At 37.3% G+C, this 26672-nt stretch overlaps 2 protein-coding genes across 7 annotated transcripts; both read left to right on the forward strand.

Moving 5' to 3' along the window:
• The first annotated feature begins 197 nt into the window (after positions 1 to 197).
• Positions 198 to 9295, forward strand: LOC143466126 (contactin-associated protein-like 4). Of its 2 annotated transcripts, none has more exons than XM_076964742.1 (7): positions 198 to 359; positions 4182 to 4449; positions 4539 to 4665; positions 5595 to 5798; positions 5916 to 6070; positions 6136 to 6271; positions 8917 to 9295. In XM_076964742.1, the coding sequence occupies exons 2-7, from the start codon at positions 4216 to 4218 to the stop codon at positions 9129 to 9131; spliced, it is 1071 nt and encodes a 356-aa protein (XP_076820857.1). In that variant the 5' UTR covers positions 198 to 359; positions 4182 to 4215; the 3' UTR covers positions 9132 to 9295. The 2 variants fall into 2 exon arrangements, with proteins under 2 accessions (XP_076820857.1, XP_076820858.1); XM_076964743.1 differs by having other exon boundaries at positions 5661 to 5798.
• Positions 9296 to 12737: 3442 nt separating this feature from the next.
• LOC143466067 (contactin-associated protein-like 4) lies at positions 12738 to 24514 on the forward strand. 5 transcript variants are annotated; one of them, XM_076964667.1, is made up of 7 exons: positions 12738 to 12868; positions 16989 to 17256; positions 17346 to 17472; positions 18402 to 18605; positions 18723 to 18877; positions 18943 to 19078; positions 24134 to 24514. In XM_076964667.1, exons 2-7 carry the CDS (start codon positions 17023 to 17025, stop codon positions 24337 to 24339), a joined length of 1062 nt encoding a protein of 353 aa, XP_076820782.1. In that variant the 5' UTR covers positions 12738 to 12868; positions 16989 to 17022; the 3' UTR covers positions 24340 to 24514. The 5 variants fall into 5 exon arrangements, with proteins under 5 accessions (XP_076820782.1, XP_076820781.1, XP_076820783.1 ...); XM_076964666.1 differs by lacking the exon at positions 12738 to 12868 and having other exon boundaries at positions 13771 to 17256; XM_076964668.1 differs by lacking the exon at positions 12738 to 12868 and having other exon boundaries at positions 13771 to 17256; positions 24191 to 24514.
• Positions 24515 to 26672: the final 2158 nt, after the last annotated feature.

The following is a 26672-nucleotide window of genomic DNA, read 5'->3' on the forward strand; positions in this document are numbered from 1 at the left end:
CTTCTGTTTGTTTCTACTGTAGCAATAAAATTAATAAGAGCCGCATCAGAAGGATGAAAGAGCCGCATGCGGCTCCGGAGCCGCAGGTTGCCGACCCCTGGCTTATGCAAAGGCTGATTTAGCTTACGGTACATAGCAATCGAAACAGGAAATATTCCAAAATCCATTTTGGTGGAAAACAACGTGAGCAAAAGTTTACAAAAATGTTTTGCAGCCCAAGCATAATAAAACTATAAGTTCGACGGGAGAAAGCGTTTCTTGGTTTCAGCGATTCGTATTATTGTGGACTCGAGGAATTTTATTCCTTTGCCTTTATTTCAGAAAATGACTGATAGGAGAGATAGCTCATTAACTTAAAGGTTAGTATAAGAACAGCGACCTTAAAATATGATATTTATTTTAAATTAGTGAGTCTATGATAGAGCTTGACTAGCTGCTTATTGCAATAGCAGTTTTATTTCGAATTTAGGCAATAGCAGTTTTAACAGAGCACATGCTAAACTTTTCTGGAGACATCACCAATTAGGCCTACAGCCTGCGTTTTTGAGTAGCACCGTCTAATTGGTGACGTCATGTAGTTGCTGATTAGTGATTTAAAAAGGCAGGCTCGTAATCAGAAGAATGGGTGTTGTTGTTGTACAACAGCCTGCTGTTTTCAAATAGCACTAATTGACTAATATTGAGCAGCACTCTGCTGTTAATTGATGCTTTGCAATTGACAGGCTGCTGTTGGTGACGTAAGGAGTAGCATACTGCGGTTGTTCGAGTAGAACTTTACTATTGCTCTAGTTACTAGAGCAGTGGTTCTCAACCTTCTGATCTTGGCGGACCCTTTTTGCTGCTGTCAAAGCAGTGGCGGACCCCTGAAGTTTAAGCAAACTAAGGGTTCTGAGACTGCACTTAAATGTTTCTTTGCTTAGTTTTACTTAATAGTCTTGGTGCACTACTGCGCTATTCATTCAAAATAACATCAAACTATGCGGATATTTTTACTTAAAATCACTGTATCCAGCTGTCTTCTCATATAATCCGCAATCTAGTGCATCACAATAAGCCTTCCCTGCGGGTGATAAATCTCAATAAGCTTTTGTATTGTCCCATCACAATAGGCAATTAAGCAAATGTTCAAGCCTATTTCAAAAAGCAATGATAAACAGCAAAAATTTTTTAAAAACTCGTACTTTATGTTGCAAATTTCGAAGTTCTCACGGACCAACTGAAAACGTTTCGCGGACCCCCAGGGGTCCGCGGACCACCGGTTGAGAACCACTGTTCTAGAGTCTACTAGAGTCTAGTAGAAGTAAAACTTTATTATTGCTGAAAACTGGACAACCAATCTTTAAATATTTTTTTCTAAAAAATTTTTCTTGGAAAAAATCAGTCGCTCACTTTGTTGAAAAACTAAACTGCTATTAATTATTTATGTCACGAATAGCAGCCTGGTGTTACGTGACTAGCTCAGCCTGTCAAGCACTGAGCATCAAGCAATAGCAGTGTGCTATTGGAAAACAGCAGGCTGCTATTCAACACTAGCGCCCATTCCTTTGGTTACGACCCCGCCTTAATTTAGGGCTGCCCAAAGTGAGGACATCAGCGGGGCGAATGCGGCCCGCAGCCCCGTACAAACAATTTTTGCGACCCTTGACCAGTCTCGCAATTATAGTTGATGACTGTAGCGTTTATACTTGAACATATATGAAACGATCGGCAGTTAATTCAATCATGCAGGTTTCCGAGTTTGAATTACCAACAAACGGAAAAATAAAGAATAACTTATAGCAGTTTTGGTAAGGTTTGGCGCGTAAATCAATGGATCAATAATTTTATTTTTCGTCAAAAGCGCGGTGGGGACAAAAAATCAAGCCAGTTGCCACTAACACGTGCCAATGAACAGTAAAAGTGACAAAGCTGAAAAAACTTAAAACGTGCTCAAAAATAATCAAGGTAATCTTCGCTAAGCATTTACTAGCACGACCACTAAATCCATAATTAGTTAAATAGTATCGTTCAAGTCAATGACTAGAGTCATTACTACACTGTTCGGTACTATTTCAAAAACGTAGTTCGGTAGTTTGCCGGTACTCGGTAACGATACTTTTTGTACAGCGGATCCTGTTGCAAGTGCAATTTTTTGCCGATATTACGACCCCTCTAAAAGTTACTTCAGGTCAATAAATATGTGAATTCACTCTATGCGACTTTTTTGGACAATTCGAGGTTAAAAACAAACAAAACGTGCTTAAATTGGAACTAAGTGTTAATTAAAATGAAGTGTTAAAAAACATACTTCTCAAAACCTTGAAGTAATCATTTTAAAAGCACCGAGTACCGGGAGTGACTTATATTTCTTAAGAAAAGTGTTTCGGTACAGGGATTCGGTATTTATATACTATCCTTTTGTTGTATATGATGCAATCTTCCATGCAACTTGTAGCACGTGCCGGTGTTACACTTAGCAGGTACACGGTAAAGTGCTTAACGCAGCATGCCGTGGCGTTATTGGTAACAAGTAAAGGTGCTACACCTAGTACGTTGTGGTACTACTAGGGTGTTCGATTTAACTTAAAAAAAGATATCACACTTTGAGCAAGAACGACTTACTGTAAATGTCGTTGTATATTATACGACTTACTGTAAATGCGACCTTTTCCATACAAAGGGAGATAACCATCGTCAATTGCTGGTGTGTGAAGGTTATCGCAGTGAATTTGAAGCGCAGGTGATGTATTGACGTATACCTTAGGGAGGTCCGGGGCATTCTACCCCGGAAAACTGTGGATTGGCAAGATATAGATTGGTGAAAAGTGCATAAATCAGATTTTTTAGGGAATATGTTGCTAAGATATTCTAACCTTACTTTTTGTATCATTTCTTGCACAAATTGACCAAATTTTTAAGTGTCTTACAGTATAAAACATTTTATATCAATCTATGCCATCTGTACTATGTAACATTGACATTAAATCTTCAAATATTAGTTACGACAGTCATATAAAAAATACTGATGACAGTTAGCACCCTAGGTGCTATACTAGCCTACAAGCTCCCAGTAAGCCGTAGCACTTTAAGGTGCTGCACCTGGCACAGTTTAGTTACTAGGTGTACTGCGCTTCATTTGTCCATTCATTAATTTTGCAGCCTATAATTTAAACCGTAGGAAGCCGGAAAATTTTATTTACCAAATGGCTCAAAGACATTGAGCGTAGGGCAATAATTTCCAATAAAGCGCAGCAAAATAAAAACGAATAAATTATCTTCTTTTCCTAATTGCAAGAAGGTGAGATGACAATTCAGCCTATAAACGCCTTGAGATAACATGTTATCAAAATCAATATATTTGGAATAAAAAGTAGTTTTTGGCGACTAGGTTATTTATGCATCACTTGAATACACCGATCTCATTAAATGCGTTTTTAGGTTTAGAAATCATTTTGAGATATGTTACGCAAGGTGTTCACAATTTGAAACAAATTGTGCAATTGTTTGGATGAAAGTGGTTTCGTATTTGAAACGTGTGTAACGATAAAAACTGCGTATTTTCGAAGACTGAATATGCTGTTTTCGCGTTTTGTCTGAATTTCTGTCAACTAAAAACCCTACATGGGCAAGCGAAACTGTTGATAATGTCTTGTCTAAAACCGAATATAGGCTTCGCTTCGAGCCGGAGACGAATTTTGAACCTATTGCGATGGCATTCTCTGCCAAATAATAACACCAAGTCGCATTTGCCACTACGTTATAGCGTTTGAAGCGATTTCGTTTGTTATAGAATTTGAAGCAGTTACCATGGGGAAAGACATTGTTTCAGCATTGTTGACATTGTTTTTTCATTGTGTAATGTTTTGTTGAACGTGTTGAATGATGCGTGTTGAACGTGTTGAATGGTGCGATGTTGAACGTGCTGATTTAATGCCTTGAATGGACGAGGATGGACACACATTTTTACCAACTATTCTCGGGGCTATAATGATATAGACGATATAGTTTTACTTACAAAACAACTACGCTGAGCTAGCGGCGTAGCAAGGACGGAACGGTATGCCGCCTCGGGTGGCAAGTTTTAAAGGACGGTGAAAAAAAATTGACATACTCATGAAAAACAGGAAAAAAGTCTATTTTATCACTCAGGCACGAGTTAACTGGCGCGCAGTTTCCATTCCGATTTGGATTTTATCTTGCAGATCGTGGAAGAGCAAATAAGGTGGATTTGAAAATATGAATCAAATTATTTTCATCCTTCTTTGCTTTGTCGCCATCTGGTGTGTGAGATGTCAGCTAACCGACTCTGAAAACAACTGTCCCGGCTACACCATTCAAAACTATATACTGGGGCCGGATGGGTACACAATGCAACCCAGAGTTAACGATGGTAACCCTATTCAACAATCTAGACCTGGAAAAATTGGTCCCCGAGGTGTCCAGGGTGTAAAAGGTGAAAAAGGGTCAAAAGTAAGTGATTTTGGATATTTCATCAATCATCAGCAATAAGAGTTTTTGTTGGTGTTTTTCGTTAAGTGGTTGAAACATTTCCTTTGCAGGGTGAGCCATCAGGGACACCAAACAACCTGGTATTGGAGCTGCAGATGCTAAAGAGAAAGATGCAGAAAATAAACAACGATCAACAGATGTTGAAGATGGAAGTCGATGAAATTAAAACATTGTTAGGTGCAAAACGTTTATGGTTAAGGTTTTAATACAGTATAGGGGAAATTCACCCATGATGGGACATTGTCCAAGATGGGACACCACCCAACTTGCCTTCATTGATAATAATCAATGGCAGTCAGTATGGGTTTGCTTTTTCAGCAAAAATATGTTGAAGATTAGTATAGGTCCATTTATCCAAGTCAAACATCCGGTCCGGTAGGTTGGTCTTTATACCAGATGAAAAAATCAACACTAAACGCTCTTCCTTGCCCGGACGCTCGTGTCGGAGAATCTTAACTATAGCTCTGATTAATCTCAGGGATCAGGCCTAAGGTGTTGTGGGTTGGTGACATTGTTAAACAATTCTTCTTCAAGCAACTGCCAACATTCGTTACATTTCGTTATTAACAAAAAAGTAATTGACGCATAATTGATGAACCAAACCAAAATAATCGGAAGAAGTTAAATACCACAAAAAATTCTAAACATCGTACAAATGAACTATTGTGAATGCTGCTGTTGGTACAAGCAACGGACAAACATAAAACACACGTCATCTTGCAGTAAATTATGCAAAGCAGAAAGCAACAGATGATGACGCAAGAGAACATATTTCGTAGGTAAAAGTAGAGCCACGTTCTCCTATGTGTTGTAAATTTAGTTCCCTACGAAATGAGTCCGATTCGAGTAACCAGTAAACTTATACTGCGTACAGTTCGATGTAGCGTGAACTTCCATGACTAAATTTCACACCTGGTGCGATACACGATGACAAATACGTTCAAAAATCGTGACAGGCTACAGCTCAGTGTACTTTTAATTGTATAACTAATCTGATTTAATTGTGGCCACATGCCTAAATCTGCTGCTTTAATATTTAACAAAACTTCAAACTTCAAATGCTGTGTTAACTTTTTTCGTGTCTATATAATCCTCTTTGTTTATAGATCAAAATAGATCCTCTTTGTCGGTAGATCAAAGTAAAAGTAAAAACAACCAAGTTAATCCTTCAGATTCAAACACCAGTGATAATATCTTCACTTGTGACGACATTGATGGAGATGAGAATGATTCTGGAACTCGTCTCATCTCTCCTGATCCTGGGAATGTCGAACCGTTCAATGTTCGTTGCGACTTTACAGGAACAACAGGTTGGAAAATGATGTCATTATTTGAGCTGAACAACCTCGCTTGTGCAGTGATCTCGACATTTGTAAAGGTAAAATATTTGCAAAAAATCTTATCTCATTTCAAATATTTTTATAAAGAAACCGTGATCGAACACGACACCATGGGTGAGATTGAAATCACAACAAAATGTGGTCCGCGGAAATGTTATAAACGACCAGTTCGCTACGACGTGTCCATGCAACAAATTGTGGCTTTGATAAATCGATCATCGCAATGTCGTCAGTTCATCAAGGTAAACGCGGAAATGTTCCTGGTAGTTATTCAGGTTCGTCTTTTAAATTTGAAACATTGTTTCAGTATCGATGCAAGGGAAACCGAATTTTTAGTGGAAACCATTACGAGGCAACTTGGTTATCACGTGATGGAACGCAAATGCATTACTGGGGAGGAGCTACGTCACGCAGGGTTGGTTATTGTGCTTGTGGAGAAACAGGTGAAACTTTGCTTCGGATAAATTAGAGATTCTTAACCATTTTTCTCCAGCTCTCCATTTTCCGTTCCTATATACAGGAATACTGCCACATCTTACCGCTATGGCATATGTGAGGGAAAGCGTAATATTTATGTCTTTAAGATAACATCATAATTCAGTGCGGCGGATAATATTAATCAAAGTGTTCGTAGAAAAGAAAAAGCATATTTTGATACTTGGTGCGCCCAAAATTTATACATTTGCAAGCTTCACCAAAAAAGAATTTTAAGCATTCACGATGCCCTGTATTCGTGGCGCGACATACAAACTCTCGCTCAAACAAAGGTTCAAGATACATGGAATGTGGTTTGTATTGTCTGTGTGTGCCAACCGCATGCTATTACATGACGGTTTTGACAGTACAACTACCAGATCATTTTAGTTTGGAAGTTTTATAGCCACCTCATACAGTTAGGTGTGGTCCATCGTATCGATTCTACAACGCAAATTTTAAGCGTCGTCATCTCAAAAGTGTCTTATGCGCAACCTTATGCGGACGCAACATATACAATGAAAATACCCCAGGATACTCACTATATCATCTCTTACGTCAACCTACTGAAAAGTCTTTATTTGGTCGAATCTTAAAAAGAAACTTTCCATGTCGTAGATTAAGCATACAACATCAGCATTTCAACGATATGACGCGCTTCTCATGTCCTCAGGTGAGAAGTTCCACGTGAGATTTCCGCAAACTGTGTTGAAAATTTGGAATATTCCAAATTTGCATATATCTTGGTCTTATATCACCAGATGCGTTGCTCTGGTCTGAAAAGTTGCAGTTACCTAAAACTGTTCATCAAACTGAAAAGATTAAGTTGACAAGCGCTTTCAAACCGTTTTCCAAGCAACAAAAATAAATTAGTTCAAGGAAACATGTAACAGACCAGACCAAGCTTAAGGAAATTAAAATTTGAAAATTAATGAAATTACTAAAAGTCTTGGTAAAAAAAAATAAAGACGAATTATAACCATGCAAGCTTTAATGATATAACGGAATTGATCGCTAATAAAAAACAATCAGGATTAATGAAGATGAACCGAAATAGCCCAACTAATTTTATTAAAATAAAAACAAAAAAATAACAAAATTGAATTTTAACCTAGAAAAACAAACGAGAATAGATCAATGGTTTGATTTTGTTGAAAAAAAATGTTTAAGATTATTTCAACTTTGATTGGTTCAAGCCCGGTTATTGATATTTTGCTAAACTTTATTAATTGTTTTCCGGTTCAGTAATTTCAGATTTTCGGTTTTATTTATTTCAAAAATCTATGTTTACTCTGGTATGTCATTTTCTACATATCAATTTCACTCCCTCCGGTGTTAATTAAAAAAATTGTTATCTTCTATTTATTCTGAAAGGTATTAATCTATATTAATCTTTAAACCAAAAGTCTTCAAACTTTTTTGACCTCACTGCACAAAATAAAAACGATGAATGGCGCGACCGCATCCAGAGAAAGAGAAGCTAAATTCTGAAAATAATGGAGTGGCGAATTAACATGCTGTTATAAACACATGTTCTATATTGTCGTGTAGGAGACGCAGATCACGAAAAAGACTAGAAATGTGCCGAATCCCAGCGCTAGCCAGAAGGTATTTTTAAGAAGTGCAAAGATTTAGAAAGATTAAGATTTTTTAGAAATGGAAAGATGATTTTTTCAGATATTCCAGATTTCTAGCCAGAAGACACGGCACAAACGTCATCGTTTTTAAGTGATGTCACAAACCCGAGCTTAACTCTTGCTTTTACTCCAACGTTGACTTTTTCTCCTAAAAAAGTATTAATTATATTGTTACAATATTTGCTACTGGGAAAAATTTTAATTTTGTTGTGACCATCATTCAGTTCAAAAAGATATTACACGTCACGCATATAGGCAGCGTTACTGCAATATTTCTGTTCTTATTTTGTTAAAAACGGAAATATGTTATAGATACAATAAATACATAGTCTGGAAAGAAGCTTTTTGTGAAATAGCTTCGGTTATTACGCCCCCTTTTAATTAGTACTTATACCAAAGACATAGGCTTTGAATGTAGCCCAAACTAAATCGATCAAAACCTTTTTGCAATCAAAATATAGTTTCCTGCTGTGTTTTAGTACATGACGTCATATAGATTCGGTCTGTTTTTTTCCATTTTTTCCACAACTATGAAAAGACTACTGGTGTTTTAAACATCAAGTCTGTTTCATGTAGATTTGGGTATGCGACAAACTTAAATGTGACGTAACAAACGAATGCATGTACTGTAAAGTTTTGACCTGAACATGATTCAAAATTAACAAACGCTTCGAACCTGAGAAAATTAGTTGTATCACAGACCGCATTGTTATAGAAATTTAAAATGGCGTCACCTACCGCAAAATTTTCTGTAAAGGCCCACCCGCAAGTTTGCGACCTTTGTTAATCCATAAATAGTGTTACGTCATTATTGCGTTAAATCAAGTTTGAAAGACAAAGAATTTGGAAATGTATATGTAAACATCAAAGCGAAATATCCCTTTTTTATTTTAGTTCATATATTTAAAGATGCAGTGGGTAAGGTTTATGACTGAGAATATAATTCTAAAATTACAACAGATTTTGTGCGTTTTCAGGAACTTGTCGTCATTCCAACTTAGATTCCGCCTATAAATGCAATTGTGATAATTATGATAACGACATAAGCTCAGACGAAGGATATCTGACTGACAAGGACACCTTGCCTGTCACTGAGATGCAGTTCGGTGATTTGGATGACTCCTATGAAGCCGGTTGGCACACACTCGGTCCTCTTCGATGCACTGGACCGTCTGGACGCAATTACAATTGATCAAATAATTCTGTTTTGGCTGACGCAATTATTGCGTCATCGTGTGATAACGTGGACAGCTTTATGTATATTTTGCCTTTTCGCAAATGGAATCAAATTTAGTTGGTCAAACTTGCTGTATATTGCTTCTTTCACAAAAGTTGTCCGATTTAGTTGTAAATAAAGCAAGCATATTAAGAGGAAAGTATATTGAAATTTATAACTCGAAAAAGAAAATGTCATTTTATAAAGATTAAGACGATTAAGATTTCTTAATAAACAACCCCTCTAAGGCCTCGTCAGCATGTACTTGAGATAAAAGACACTCAAAAATGCGTTATTGGGGGCGAAAGGAATTCTTTTTGGGCCAAAATCAAACAAGCGCTTGCCGGCTTGCGGCAAAAAAATTTAGGAAAGAGCATCCAAGACGCTGAACATAAACTGAAACAATATTTGGACGTCAAATCGATATAACGAATGTTCATTGACACTAACATTACCGAAAAACACAACGTATACAGTACACTAATTATGTACAATTGTATATTGTACATGTTATAATAACATCCGACTGAAGTTTGTGATTTACTAGAATTTTTCGTCTATAGTTGTTCTTCGGGTCACAGGTTAGCAAGATTGTACTAACGTCATCATCCTCATGAAGTTGATTTCGCTTTAACCGCGACTAAACTCGCTTCAGTAACTTCGAAATTAAACAGGAATAAGGTTACTCGGCATGACGCGGAGTTTTGATGTTTCTCGTTCTCACAAACATGAGCAATTGATCGCACTCACAAGTTATTTACTCAATCAAGGAGACATACGTGGTATTGCATCAACAGACTAACCAGCACACACGAAAGGTTTGAAAGTGAGGTTTTTGGTAAACCAGGCAGATATAAGCGTCTTTGGAAGTATTTTGCACTCTTGTCTTTATAAAAACTTATTCAGGTCTTGATCGGATTGTAGGAAACGTTAATCTTAATTTATTTCCTATTTTAGTCAACCTTGTTTTCCTTGTAAGTGTGTGACGGAGTGAAGCCTTCCTGTCAGTTCCGTTTGATGTTAACGGCCAGTCACCACCGCCACAATTCTTCAAAGGCCACCATGAAACTTATCAACAAAGCAGGAACACATGCAAAAGCATTAGTTTTCTTTCAGCTTTCATAAGACAGTCCATAAAACCGCGCACAACCTAAATAAATACAGCGCGTGGTCTATAAATGTATCAGCAAATATAGCTCATATTCTATACCAGGGGTTCCCAACCAGGGAGCGATAACCTTTTAATTGATGTGAAATCTAGGGCAAGGCAATTATTTGGATCTCAAAGTATTTAACGTTTTGCTATATAAAAGCTACATTTCAGAGAAGCAAGTTAGTTTGTTAATGTTTACTGTTCTGCAGTGTTGTCCAAATATCTATCCGTCAAAATTCCCTGAAAAAACTAACTGGTTTTGCTGTCCTGATTACGAAACTTATGATTCCATTAAGGAGTCGTATATGCTGAAATTTTGCGATTGCCATGGTCTTGTTGGACGTTCTATTTGTGGTTAAAAAAGTGTGTTAGACCAATAAGAGCCCAGCATGGCCGGTGTTGTTTTTCAGTGCGGGGATTACCATAGCAAATGGTGTGTTTAAAAACTTCCATGTCGCATGATTAGGTTAGCCCAAATTGTAGGTGAAAATGGATGAAATTTGACCTTTTGGTCCAAATTTGCAGTCTTCACTTTAACATTCTATTGCACGAGTTAGAGATATGTGATTTTATTAGGATTTCATGAAATAATAGCTTGAAGCATACTACACTGACATACAAAATTTCAGGACGCCCATGTGGGAATTGCCTATTAATTTCATTTTTAGTAATTTCACTTTATAATAAAATAATCAAAGAGACCTTATTACAAGCATAACTTATACGCGACCTTAACGTATAAGCTGACCGCTTCAGCACACATTTAATGAACTTTACGGCAAAAAACTCCTCGCATCTCATGCGATCAGCTTTGAAAACTAAGACGATACCAAAGGGGTTGAATGAACATACTTTTTTGACGTACGTAAGCGCCATTTCTGGGTTAAACTGGGATGATACCACGTTTACAAACCCAGGCGTGAAGCTGAATTGAAAATTTTCACTGGGAAGCATTCAATCCCACTTGCATTACTTTTCGTTGGGAGCTCTTGGAATATAAATATCTGTTCTATATCATCAGATAGACAGTTCGAAATGTGCGTAATAGACAGGTTTATTTGAATTTCAGGAACCAAATTAAAGCAGATTTAAGTGATGAATACAAAGAATCGCTCGGTTTTACAGTTCTGTCGTCACTACGGGCCTTACAACGAAAAACGTAGTAAACGGGAATTACAACATTCCTATCACTTAACAATCTCTATTCTTATTTACAAAGATATTGAAACATTGGAGAATTATTGCGTCACGAAATACAATGGTATCATTTGTGATAGAATGAAAACTAGATACGATGACATTCAAGCGTTGCACGAACACCAAGTTCTCAGATCCACATAATTATAGACAAGTCATCGACCAAACCGCTTACGTACGTTCGATAGAAATGAGATTTTCCTCCAAAGAAATAACTATTGAAAATCTGAGTCGATCAGTCAGTACATCGGCGTTCACTTCAATTATGATGATGTCACCACCAAGGGAAACTCTTGGCCCAAAGTTCTGTTACGAAATATCAGATGACGTCACATGAGAAGAACAGCGGTTGATGATTAATGACGTCACAGACTTTCAAAGAAATCTGCTTGACACTAGTGGTTGATAATTGGAAATATTTCACAGAAAATTTGTTAAATCGAACAATATTAGAAAAACAAGAAATATTTCGACCGGAAACTAGTGTGGCATCTATGCGTTGATATATGTTCTGTCATGTTAATAAAATCTCATGTTAATGCTTTATTCAATATTTATTCTCAAATAAGTTCGAAAAACGCGACGGGTTAAACTTGTAGGCATCGTTTTGTTGGAAGATTTGTTGAAAAAAAGCACGTTAATAAAAAGTACTGTTTTTAGCTTTTACGATACTATTATAAGTTTTAAAAACATTTGCTCGCCTAATCTATATGCATAAAATCTATGTTATTGCAATCGAGAAACACGTTCAGTTTAGATCCAATAGGATTGTAGAGGAAGTACTTGCTTACATGTTTGACGTAAAGTTCCCAAGGTTCTAGAATTAGTTGAAATATGTACGCTGTTGAGTACTGATGTTTCTGCTGACAAAATAGTAGTAACGACATGTTTGCAGGATTTTACTGGAATCACTTCGAACGTAGGAAATTATTTTCGCGATAGGCCTACTATCGATCAAACACGAACGAATAAATCAAATCAACACATGCTGAACTTTGCAATAAGGCGCAGAAATATCGTGCATTGGTACGGTTTCTTCAAAAACATTGATGCTCAGACAAACAGTCGCCTTTGATTGTTCGCTTATGCAAAGGGTGTTTATTCGATTGAGCCTTTAGCTTACGGTACATAGCAATCGATACAGGAAATATTCCAAAATCCAGTTTGGTGAAAAACAACGTACGCAAAAGTTTACAAAAATGTTTTGCAGCCCGAGCATAATAAAACTATAAGTTCGACGGGAGAAAGCGTTTGTTGGCTTCAGCGTTTCGTATTATTGTGGACTCGAAGAATTTTATTCCTTTGCCTTTATTTCAGAAAATGACTTATAGGAGTGATAGATAGCTCATTAACTTAAAGGAAGGTTAGTTTGAGAATAGCGACCTTAAAATAAGATATTTATTTTTTAAATTAGTGATTTTGTGATAGAACTTGGCTAGCTGCTTATTGCAATAGCAGTTTTATTTCGAATTTAGGCAATAGCAGTTTTAACAGAACACATGCTAAACTTTTTTGGAGACATCACCAATTGCAGCCTGCTGTTTTTGAGTAGCATCGTGTAATTGGTGATGTCATGTAGTTGCTGATTAGTGATTTAAAAAGGCAGGCTCGTAATCAGAAGAATGGGTGTTGTTGTTGTACAACAGCCTGCAGTTTTCAAATAGCACTAATTGACTAATATTGAGCAGCACTCTGCTGTTAATTGATGCTTTGCAATTGACAGGCTGCTGTTGGTGACGTAATGAGTAGCATACTGCGGTTGTTCGAGTAGAACTTTACTATTGCTCTAGTAGAAGTAAAACTTTATTATTGCTGAAAACTGGACAACCAATCTTTAAATATTTTTTTCTAAAAAAATTTTCTTGGAAAAATCAATCGCTCACTTTCTTGAAAAACTAAACTGCTATTAATTATTATTTATGTCTCGAATAGCAGCCTGGTGTTACGTGACTAGCTCAGCCTGTCAAGCACTGAGCATCAAGCAATAGCAGTGTGCTATTGGAAAACAGCAGGCTGCTATTCAACACTAGCGCCCATTCCTTTGGTTACGACCCCGCCTTAATTTAGGGCTGCACAAAGTGAGGACATCAGCGGGGCGAATGCGGCCCGCAGCCCCGTACAAACAATTTTTGCGACCCTTGACCAGTCTCGCAATTATAGTTGATGACTGTAGCGTTTATACTTGAACATATATAAAACCATCGGCAGTTAATTCAATCATGCAGATTTCCGAGTTTGAATTACCAACAAACGGAAAAATAAATAATAAGGTACCTGTACCGAATAAGGCCCACCTAACACTTTTTTGAAAATAACTCAAGAACCATAAATGAGAATAGACTGAAAAATCGTATTGTATTAGTGAGGGTATATGACTACAACATATTCAAACCACAATAACTGACAACCCCTCAAAAAAATTTTATAAAGAAATTAAAAATTCCAAAAAATGGGCCTTATTAGGAGCATAGGCTCCTAATAAGGCCCACCAATTTTGTGAGTATTTTGATTCAAAACATAGTAATAGACAACATATAACATTATTAGAAATTTCACATTTTAAGTTGTACAAACATTTAAAAAGATTCCACTAGGCGCATCAAAGTAATTGCAACAATTTGCCAACTGATGACTGGAACCACTCTTGAAGTCTGCACATCAATTAGCCAAGCATCTTGTATGGGCCTTATTAGGCGCATGTGGCATCCACGAAAAAAACGTCACATTTTTATCATCAGAAAAGTTTTAGCAAAAAAAGTGCATTATCCTTTTCAATACTAAGTTGGTTGTTACATGAAAACTTCAGCCGGCAGACAACAGTTCATTTAACCGGCCAAATTCTCACTTACTTTATTTCTAAATTAACAAAACCACCTTAACTGCAAGTATCAAATTTTTGTTGTGCTCTAGCGAATCGGTTGATCACGTGACAAGGATGAAATCTGGTAAACCATCATGAATTTATATTAGTTTTTATGTAGGGACAAAATCTTTTATTTATTTGCACGGGTTTGCGAAATATGAGCAATGGGCCTTATTAGGGACCGGGCCTTATTCGGTACAGGTACCTTATAGCAGTTTTGGTAAGGTTTGGCGCGTAAATCAATGGATCAATAATTTTATTTTTCGTCAAAAGCGCGGTGGGGACAAAAAATCAAGCCAGTTGCCACTAACACGTGCCAATGAACAGTAAAAGTGACAAAGCTGAAAAAACTTAAAACGTGCTCAAAAATAATCAAGGTAATCTTCGCTAAGCATTTACTAGCACGACCACTAAATCCATAATTAGTTAAATAGTATCGTTCAAGTCAATGACTAGAGTCATTACTACACTGTTCGGTACTATTTCAAAAACGTAGTTCGGTAGTTTGCCGGTACTCGGTAACGATACTTTTTGTACAGCGGATCCTGTTGCAAGTGCAATTTTTTGCCGATATTACGACCCCTCTAAAAGTTACTTCAGGTCAATAAATATGTGAATTCACTCTATGCGACTTTTTTGGACAATTCGAGGTTAAAAACAAACAAAACGTGCTTAAATTGGAACTAAGTGTTAATTAAAATGAAGTGTTAAAAAACATACTTCTCAAAACCTTGAAGTAATCATTTTAAAAGCACCGAGTACCGGGAGTGACTTATATTTCTTAAGAAAAGTGTTTCGGTACAGGGATTCGGTATTTATATACTATCCTTTTGTTGTATATGATGCAATCTTCCATGCAACTTGTAGCACGTGCCGGTGTTACACTTAGCAGGTACACGGTAAAGTGCTTAACGCAGCATGCCGTGGCGTTATTGGTAACAAGTAAAGGTGCTACACCTAGTACGTTGTGGTACTACTAGGGTGTTCGATTTAACTTAAAAAAATATATCACACTTTGAGCAAGAACGACTTACTGTAAATGTCGTTGTATATTATACGACTTACTGTAAATGCGACCTTTTCCATACAAAGGGAGATAACCATCGTCAATTGCTGGTGTGTGAAGGTTATCGCAGTGAATTTGAAGCGCAGGTGATGTATTAACGTACCTTAGGGAGGTCCGGGGCATTCTACCCCGGAAAACTGTGGATTGGCAAGATATAGATTGGTGAAAAGTGCATAAATCAGATTTTTTAGGGAATATGTTGCTAAGATATTCTAACCTTACTTTTTGTATCATTTCTTGCACAAATTGACCAAATTTTTAAGTGTCTTACAGTATAAAACATTTTATATCAATCTATGCCATCTGTAGTATGTAACATTGACATTAAATCTTCAAATATTAGTTACGACAGTCATATAAAAAATACTGATGACAGTTGGTCACCCTAGGTGCTCGGTGCTATACTAGCCTACAAGCTCCCAGTAAGCCGTAGCACTTTAAGGTGCTGCACCTGGCACAGTTTAGTTACTAGGTGTACTGCGCTTCATTTGTCCATTCATTAATTTTGCAGCCTATAATTTAAACCGTAGGAAGCCGTAAAATTTTATTTACCAAATGGCTCAAAGACATTGAGCGTAGGGCAATAATTTCCAATAAAGCGCAGCAAAATAAAAACGAATAAATTATTTTCTTTTCCTAATTGCAAGAAGGTGAGATGACAATTCAGCCTATAAACGCCTTGAGATAACATGTTATCAAAATCAATATATTTGGAATGAAAAGTAGTTTTTGGCGACTAGGTTATTTATGCATCACTTGAATACACCGATCTCATTAAATGCGTTTTTAGGTTTAGAAATCATTTTGAGATATGTTACGCAAGGTGTTCACAATTTGAAACAAATTGTGCAATTGTTTGGATGAAAGTGGTTTCGTATTTGAAACGTGTGTAACGATAAAAACTGCGTATTTTCGAAGACTGAATATGCTGTTTTCGCGTTTTGTCTGAATTTCTGTCAACTAAAAACCCTATATGGGCAAGCGAAACTGTTGATAATGTCTTGTCTAAAACCGAATATAGGCTTCGCTTCGAGCCGGAGACGAATTTTGAACCTATTGCGATGGCATTCTCTGCCAAATAATAACACCAAGTCGCATTTGCCACTACGTTATAGCGTTTGAAGCGATTTCGTTTGTTATAGAATTTGAAGCAGTTACCATGGGGAAAGACATTGTTTCAGCATTGTTGACATTGTTTTTTCATTGTGTAATGTTTTGTTGAACGTGTTGAATGATGCGTGTTGAACGTGTTGAATGGTGCGATGTTGAACGTGCTGATTTAATGCCTTGAATGGACGAGGATGGACACACATTTTTACCAACTATTCTCGGGGCTATAATGATATAGACGATATAGTTTTACTTACAAAACAACTACGCTGAGCTAGCGGCGTAGCAAGGACGGAACGGTATGCCGCCTCGGGTGGCAAGTTTTAAAGGACGGTGAAAAAAAATTGACATACTCATGAAAAACAGGAAAAAAGTCTATTTTATCACTCAGGCACGAGTTAACTGGCGCGCAGTTTCCATTCCGATTTGGATTTTATCTTGCAGATCGTGGAAGAGCAAATAAGGTGGATTTGAAAATATGAATCAAATTATTTTCATCCTTCTTTGCTTTGTCGCCATCTGGTGTGTGAGATGTCAGCTAACCGACTCTGAAAACAACTGTCCCGGCTACACCATTCAAAACTATATACTGGGGCCGGATGGGTACACAATGCAACCCAGAGTTAACGATGGTAACCCTATTCAACAATCTAGACCTGGAAAAATTGGTCCCCGAGGTGTCCAGGGTGTAAAAGGTGAAAAAGGGTCAAAAGTAAGTGATTTTGGATATTTCATCAATCATCAGCAATAAGAGTTTTTGTTGGTGTTTTTCGTTAAGTGGTTGAAACATTTCCTTTGCAGGGTGAGCCATCAGGGACACCAAACAACCTGGTATTGGAGCTGCAGATGCTAAAGAGAAAGATGCAGAAGATAAACAACGATCAACAGATGTTGAAGATGGAAGTCGATGAAATTAAAACATTGTTAGGTGCAAAACGTTTATGGTTAAGGTTTTAATACAGTATAGGGGAAATTCACCCATGATGGGACATTGTCCAAGATGGGACACCACCCAACTTGCCTTCATTGATAATAATCAATGGCAGTCAGTATGGGTTTGCTTTTTCAGCAAAAATATGTTGAAGATTAGTATAGGTCCATTTATCCAAGTCAAACATCCGGTCCGGTAGGTTGGTCTTTATACCAGATGAAAAAATCAACACTAAACGCTCTTCCTTGCCCGGACGCTCGTGTCGGAGAATCTTAACTATAGCTCTGATTAATCTCAGGGATCAGGCCTAAGGTGTTGTGGGTTGGTGACATTGTTAAACAATTCTTCTTCAAGCAACTGCCAACATTCGTTACATTTCGTTATTAACAAAAAAGTAATTGACGCATAATTGATGAACCAAACCAAAATAATCGGAAGAAGTTAAATACCACAAAAAATTCTAAACATCGTACAAATGAACTATTGTGAATGCTGCTGTTGGTACAAGCAACGGACAAACATAAAACACACGTCATCTTGCAGTAAATTATGCAAAGCAGAAAGCAACAGATGATGACGCAAGAGAACATATTTCGTAGGTAAAAGTAGAGCCACGTTCTCCTATGTGTTGTAAATTTAGTTCCCTACGAAATGAGTCCGATTCGAGTAACCAGTAAACTTATACTGCGTACAGTTCGATGTAGCGTGAACTTCCATGACTAAATTTCACACCTGGTGCGATACACGATGACAAATACGTTCAAAAATCGTGACAGGCTACAGCTCAGTGTACTTTTAATTGTATAACTAATCTGATTTAATTGTGGCCACATGCCTAAATCTGCTGCTTTAATATTTAACAAAACTTCAAACTTCAAATGCTGTGTTAACTTTTTTCGTGTCTATATAATCCTCTTTGTTTATAGATCAAAATAGATCCTCTTTGTCGGTAGATCAAAGTAAAAGTAAAAACAACCAAGTTAATCCTTCAGATTCAAACACCAGTGATAATATCTTCACTTGTGACGACATTGATGGAGATGAGAATGATTCTGGAACTCGTCTCATCTCTCCTGATCCTGGGAATGTCGAACCGTTCAATGTTCGTTGCGACTTTACAGGAACAACAGGTTGGAAAATGATGTCATTATTTGAGCTGAACAACCTCGCTTGTGCAGTGATCTCGACATTTGTAAAGGTAAAATATTTGCAAAAAATCTTATCTCATTTCAAATATTTTTATAAAGAAACCGTGATCGAACACGACACCATGGGTGAGATTGAAATCACAACAAAATGTGGTCCGCGGAAATGTTATAAACGACCAGTTCGCTACGACGTGTCCATGCAACAAATTGTGGCTTTGATAAATCGATCATCGCAATGTCGTCAGTTCATCAAGGTAAACGCGGAAATGTTCCTGGTAGTTATTCAGGTTCGTCTTTTAAATTTGAAACATTGTTTCAGTATCGATGCAAGGGAAACCGAATTTTTAGTGGAAACCATTACGAGGCAACTTGGTTATCACGTGATGGAACGCAAATGCATTACTGGGGAGGAGCTACGTCACGCAGGGTTGGTTATTGTGCTTGTGGAGAAACAGGTGGAACTTTGCTTCGGATAAATTAGAGATTCTTAACCGTTTTTCTCCAGCTCTCCGCTTTCCGTTCCTAGACAGGAATATTGCCCCATCTTACCGCTTTGGCATATGTGAGGAAAAGCGTAATATTTATGTCTTCAAGATAACATCATAATGGAGTGCGGCGGATAATATTAATCAAAGTGTTCGTAGAAAAGAAAAAGCATATTGTGATACTTGGTGCGACCAAAAATTATACATTTGCAAGCTTCACCAAAAAAAAATTTAAGCATTCACGATGCCCTGTATTTGTGGCACGACACGCAAACTCTCGCTCAAACAAATGTTCAAGATACATGGAATGTGGTTTGTATTGTCTTTGTGTGCCAACCGCATGCTATTGCATGACGGTTTTGACAGTACAACTACCAGATCATTTTAGTTTGAAACTTTTATAGCCACCTCATACGGTTAGGTGTGGTCCATCGCATCGATTCTACAACGCAAAATTTTAAGCGTCGTCATCTCAAAAGCGTCTTATGCTCAATCTTATGCGGACGCAACATATACAATGAAAATACTTCAGGTCACTCACTATCTTATCTCCTACGTCAACCTACTGAAAAGTCTTTATTTTGTCGAATCTTTAAAAGAAACTTTCTATGTCGTAAATTAAGTAAACAACATCATTTCAACGATATGACACGCTTCTCATGTGCTCAGGTGAAAAGTTCCACTTGAGATTTCCGCAAACTGTGTTGAAAATTTGGAATATTCTAAGTTTGCATATATATGCATGATCTCTTGGTCTTATATCACCATATGCGTACGTTGCACTGGTCTGAAAAGTTGCAGTTAACTAAAACTGTTAATCAAACTGAAAAGATTAAGTTAACAAGCGCTTTCAAACCGTTTTCCAAGCAACAAAAATAAGTTAGTTCAAGGAAACGGTTCTAGGTCGATTCAACCCACGGATGTTTCAACCCCGGACAATTCAACCCACGGACGATTCAACCCAGGACCATTCAACCTTGGACGATTCAACCCACGGACGATTCAACCCGCGGACGATTCAACCCGCGGACGATTCAACCTGCGGACGATTCAACCCAGGGACGATTCAACCCACGGACAATTCAACCCGCGTACGTTTCAACCTGCGGACGATTCAACCCATGCAGGGATGATTCAACCCACGTATGATTCAACCCGCGGACGTTTCAACCCGCGGACGATTCAACCTGCGGACGATTCAACCCAGGGACGATTCAACCCACGGACAATTCAACCCGCGGACGTTTCAACCTGCGGACGATTCAACCCAGGGATGATTCAACCCACGTATGATTCAACCCGCGGACGTTTCAACCTGCGGACGATTCAACCCAGTACTATTCAACCCGCGAACGATTGAATTGAGCACTAGACCCAACATAATGAAGCCAGTATTCGATATCCAGTAAATCAGTAATGCTCTATTGCTGTAATGCCTTTGTGCTCCTGTTCAGAAGACCTGGTGTACCATAGTGGGAAGTGTGGTACTTGCATGGCATGTACTTGTACTTGCATGGCGCACAAGATCTATCATTGTGCACTTTTAAATTTTTATGGTACCTGAACAAAATACGGTACGACTGCAATGGTACCATAACCGTTCACCATGATGTACATGCCTGTTCAGGATGGCCTAACTCTAGAGTCTAGACCAGGGGTGGGCAAACACTTACAGAAACTCCTACTCATCACTTATTGTTTTAATTAAACAGGTTACATGACAAAATATTATTCCCTTTACGAGTGTGTTTTTCTCTTCACTTTCAGTGCGTAAACACACACACGTCAGTCGCGCATTTATTTAATATGAATATGCGTTTATTTACACACTGGGTAAATTTTCCTACTTTGTAATGAGAGTGTGCGGCCCCCCGGCTGCAAAATTTTTTCAAATGTGGCCCTCAGTGCAAAAAGTTTGCCCACCCCTGGTCTAGACTGTCCAATATTAAGCTTACAATTGGCTACAAAGTAACTTGGTGATAACCTAAACCATAAGAATCGTCCGTAGGCTGAATCGTCCTGAGTTGAATCGTCCTAGGTTGAATGGTACTGGGTTGAATCATCCGCGGGTTGAAACGTCCGTGGGTTGAATCGTCCTGGGTTGAATGGTCCTGGGTTGAATCGTCCGCAGGTTGAATCGTCCGACCACCCAAGGAAACATGTAACATGTAGCAGACCAGACCGAGCTTAAGGAAATTAAAATTCAAAAATTAATGAAACTACTAAAAGTCTTGGTAAAAAAACTAAAAACGAATTAACAAAGCTTTAATAAAACAACCGAATCGATCGCTATAATAAAAAAAAAACAGAATTAATGATGGTGAACCGAAATAGCGCAACTGATTTTATTAAAATAAAAACAAACAAAACAATAACAAAATTGAATTTTAACCTAGAAAAACAAACGAGAAAAGATAAATGGTTTGATTTTGTTGAAAAAAAATGTTTAAGATTATTTCAACTTTGATTGGTTCTAGCTCCGTTGTTAATATTTTGCTAAACTTTATTAATTGTTTTCCGGTTTAGTAAGTTCAGATTTTCGGTTTTATTCATTTCAAAAATCTATGTTTACTCTGTTCATGCCTTTTTCATTACAGTACAGTCAACCCTCGATTTAACGGACAAATGCGGACCAGCAGCAGTCCGTTGCTGGAAAAAGTCCGTTAATCGAAAATACCGTACTCCCACTACTGTACAGTGTACAGTAAAGTACTCTGCTATAGCGTAGACCATCTGTCACCGCAAATTCTAGCTTTTGCTTGGAAAACACGCCTACGATAAAACACTACAGTACTTTGATGGAGAGAAGTATTACGCGTACCAAACATGTTTATAGGCCTACTGCGCAGATGCTCACGCTTAATAAACCAAATACTGTACAGTACAACACAGTAGCAGTTTAAAGACACATGAAATGCATATGAAACACATGAAACACATAAATTAATTTCACTCTTCACGGTATTAATTAAAAAAATCGTTATCTGCATTTTATACTGAAAGGTATTAATCTGCATTAATCTTTAAACCAAAAGTCTTCAAACTTTTTTGATCTCACCGCACAAAATAAAAACGATAAATGGCGCGACCGCATCCAGAGAAAGAGAAGCTAAATTCTGAAAATAATGGAGTGGCGAATTAACATGCTGTTATAAACACATGTTCTATATTGTCGTGTAGGAGACGCAGATCACGAAAAAGACTAGAAATGTGCCGAATCCCAGCGCTAGCCAGAAGGTATTTTTAAGAAGTGCAAAGATTTAGAAAGATTAAGATTTTTTAGAAATGGAAAGATGATTTTTTCAGATATTCCAGATTTCTAGCCAGAAGACACGGCACAAACGTCATCGTTTTTAAGTGATGTCACAAACCCGAGCTTAACTCTTGCTTTTACTCCAACGTTGACTTTTTCTCTTAAAAAAGTATTAATTATAAGGTACCTGTACCGAATAAGGCCCACCTAACACTTTTTTGAAAATAACTCAAGAACCATAAATGAGAATAGACTGAAAAATCGTATTCTATTAGTGAGGGTATATGACTATAACATATTAAAACCACAATACCTGACAACCCCCCCAAAAATTTTTATAAAGAAATTAAAAATTCCAAAAAATGGGCCTTATTAGGAGCATAGGTTCCTAATAAGGCCCACCAATTTTGTGAGTATTTTGATTCAAAACATAGTAATAGACAACATATAACATTATTAGAAATTTCACATTTTAAGTTGTACAAACATTTAAAAAGATTCCACTAGGCGCATCAAAGTAACTGCAACAATTTGCCAACTGATGACTGGAACCACTCTTGAAGTCTGGACATCAATTAGCCAGGCATCTTGTATGGGCCTTATTAGGCGCATGTGGCATCAACGAAAAAACGTCACATTTTTATCATCAGAAAAATTTTAGCAAAAAAAAGTGCATTATCCTTTTCAATACTAAGTTGGTTGTTACATGAAAACTTCAGCCGGCTGACAACAGTTCATTTAACCGGCCAAATTCTCACTTACTTTTTTTCTAAATTAACAAAACCACCTTAACTGCAAATATCAAATTTTTGTTGTGCTCTAGCGAATCGGTTGATCACGTGACAAGGATGAAATCTGGTAAACCATCATGAATTTATATTAGTTTTTATGTAGGGACAAAATCTTTTATTTATTTGCACGGGTTTGCGAAATATGAGCAATGGGCCTTATTAGGGACCGGGCCTTATTCGGTACAGGTACCTTATTATTACAATATTTGCTACTGGGAAAAATTTTAATTTTGTTGTGACCATCATTCAGTTCAAAAAGATATTACACGTCACGCATATAGGCAGTGTTACTGCAATATTTCTGTTCTTATTTTGTTAAAAACGGAAATATGTTATAGATACAATAAATACATAGTCTGGAAAGAAGCTTTTTGTGAAATAGCTTCGGTTATTACGCCCCCTTTTAATTAGTACTTATACCAAAGACATAGGCTTTGAATGTAGCCCAAACTAAATCGATCAAAACCTTTTTGCAATCAAAATATAGTTTCCTGCTGTGTTTTAGTACATGACGTCATATAGATTCGGTCTGTTTTTTTCCATTTTTTCCACAACTATGAAAAGACTACTGGTGTTTTAAACATCAAGTCTGTTTGATATAGATTTGGGTATGCGACAAACTTAAATGTGACGTAACAAACGAATGCATGTACTGTAAAGTTTTGACCTGAACATGATTCAAAATTAACAAACGCTTAATTCGAACCTGAGAAAATTAGTTGTATCGCAGACCGCATTGTTATAGAAATTTAAAATGGCGTCACCTACCGCAAAATTTTCTGTAAAGGCCGACCCGCAAGTTGGCGACCTTTGTTAATCCATAAATAGTATTATAAACAATAATAGTATGGAAATGTATATGTAAACATCAAAGCGAAATATCTCTTTTTTATTCTAGTTCATTTATTTAAACATGCAGTGGGTAAGATTTATGACTGAGAATATAATTCTAAAATCACGACCGATTTTGTGCGTTTTCAGGAACTTGTCGTCATTCCAACCGAGGTTCCAACTATAAATGCAATTGCGATAATTTAGATAACGACATAAGCTCAGATGAAGGATATCTAACTGACAAGGACACCTTGCCTGTCACTGGGATGCAATTCGGTGATTTGGATTCCTCACATGAAGCTGGTTGGCACACACTCGGTCCTCTTCGATGTACTGGGCGCAATCACAATTGATGAAATAATTCAGTTTTAATTGACGCAATTATTGCGTCATCGTGTGATAATGTGGACAGCTTTATGTTTAATTTGCCTTTTCGCAAATGAAATCAAACTTAGTTGGTCAAACTTGCTGTATGTTGCTTCTTTCACAAACGTTTTCCGACTTTGTTGTAAATAAAGCAAGCATATTGAGGAAAGTATATTGAAATTTATAAATCGAAAAAGAAAATGTCATTATATAAAGACTAAGACGATGAAAGATTTCTCAATAAAAAACCCTTTTGAGTCCTCGTCAGCATATACTTGAGATAGAGGTCACTCAAAAATGCGTTATTGGGGGCGAAACGAATTCTGTTTGGGCCAAAATCAAACAAGCGCTTGCCCAACGGCAAAACCATTCAGGAAAAAGCATCCAAGACGCTGAACATAAACTGAAACTATATTTGGACGTCAAATTGATATAACGAATGTTCATTGATACTAACATTAACGAAAAACACTATAGCGTCCGACTGAAGTTTGCAGTTCAGAATTTTACGTCCATTAGTTGTTCTTCAGGTCACAGCTTAGCAAGATTATACTTGACTGACGTCATCATCCGCATGAAATTGCTTTTTGCTCGAATCGCAACTCAGCACGCTTCATTGACTTCGAAATTAGACACGATTAAGGTTACTCGGTATGATGGAGTTTTGACGTTTCTCGTTCTCACAAACATGAGCCGTTGATCGAACTCACAAGTTATTTACTCAACCAAGGAGACATACGTGGTTTTGCATCAACAGACCAACCAGCACACAGGAAAGGTTTGAAAGTGAGGTTTTTTGGTAAACCAGGCAAACATAAGCCTCGTTGGAAATATTTTGCAGTCTTGTCTTTATGAAAACTTATCCAGGTCTTGATTGGATTGTAGGAATCGTAAATTTTAATTTATTTCCTATTTTAGTAAACCTTATTTTCCTTGTAATTATGTAACGGAATAAAACCTTCCTGTCAGTTTCGTTTGATGTTATGTGATGACACCGCCATGATTCTTCATACGCTACAGTGAAACTCATCAACAAAGTAGGAACATATGTAAAAGGTTTGGTTTCCCTTCAGCTTTCATAAAACAGTCCATAAAACTGCGCACACCAGTCGAATAGATCTTCTCTACCAAGGCCTAAGATAGACCAACCTTTACAAACCTCGGTTGGGCTCACGAAATAGATAGGCCTACATAATCTTATCATTAGCAAAGCCCTTAACGCTTCAGCTGAGGTCAAATGTATGAATGAAACATAAACAACAACAACGCAGTGAAAAGCCTAAATAAAGACGGCGCGTGGTGTACAAATGTATCAGCAAATATAGCTCATATTCTATACCTGGGGTTCCCAACCAGGGAGCTATAACCTTTTAATTGATGTGAAATCTAGGGCAAGGCAATTATTTGGATCTCAAAGTATTTAACATTTTATTGTCAAAAAGCTACATTTCACAGAAGCAAGTTAGTTTGTTAATGTTTACTGTTCTGGAGTGTTGTCCAAATATCTATCAGTCAAAATTCCCTGAAAAAAACTAACTGTTTTTGCTGTCCTGATTACGAAACTTATGATTCCATTAAGGAGTCGTATATGCTGAAATTTTGCGATTGCCATGGTCTTGTTGGACGTTCTATTTGTGGTTAAAAAAGTTTGTTAGACCAATCAGAGCCCAGCATGGCCGGTGTTGTTTTTCAGTGCGGGGATTACCATAGCAAATGGTGCGTTTAAAAACTTCCATGTCGCATGATTAGGTTAGCCCAAATTGTAGGTGAAAATGGATGAAATTTGATCTTTTGGTCCAAATTTGCAGTCTTCACTTTAACATTCTATTGCACGAGTTAGAGATATGTGATTTTATTAGGATTTAATGAAATAATAACTTGAAGCATACTACACTGACATACAAAATTTCAGGACGCCCATGTGGGAATTGCCGATTAATTTCATTTTTAGTAATTTCACTTTATAATAAAATAATCAAAGAGATTAGACCTTATTACAAGCATATACGAGACCTTAACGTATAAGCTGACCGCTTCAGCACACATTTAATGAACTTTACGGCAAAAAAACTCCTCGCATCTCATGCGATCAGCTTTGAAAACTAAGACGATACCAAAGGGGTTGAATGAACATACTTTTTTGACGTACGTAAGTGCCATTTCTGGGTTAAACTGGGATGACGCCACGTTTACAAACCCAGGCGTGAAGCTGAATTGAAAATTTTCACTGGGAAGCATTCAATCCCACATGCATTACTTTTCGTTGGGAGCTCTTGGAATATAAAAAATCTGTTCTATATCATCAGATAGACAGTTCGAA

This window comes from Clavelina lepadiformis, chromosome 7 (genome assembly GCF_947623445.1).
Source record: "Clavelina lepadiformis chromosome 7, kaClaLepa1.1, whole genome shotgun sequence".
Classification (NCBI taxonomy): Eukaryota; Metazoa; Chordata; class Ascidiacea; order Aplousobranchia; family Clavelinidae; genus Clavelina; species Clavelina lepadiformis.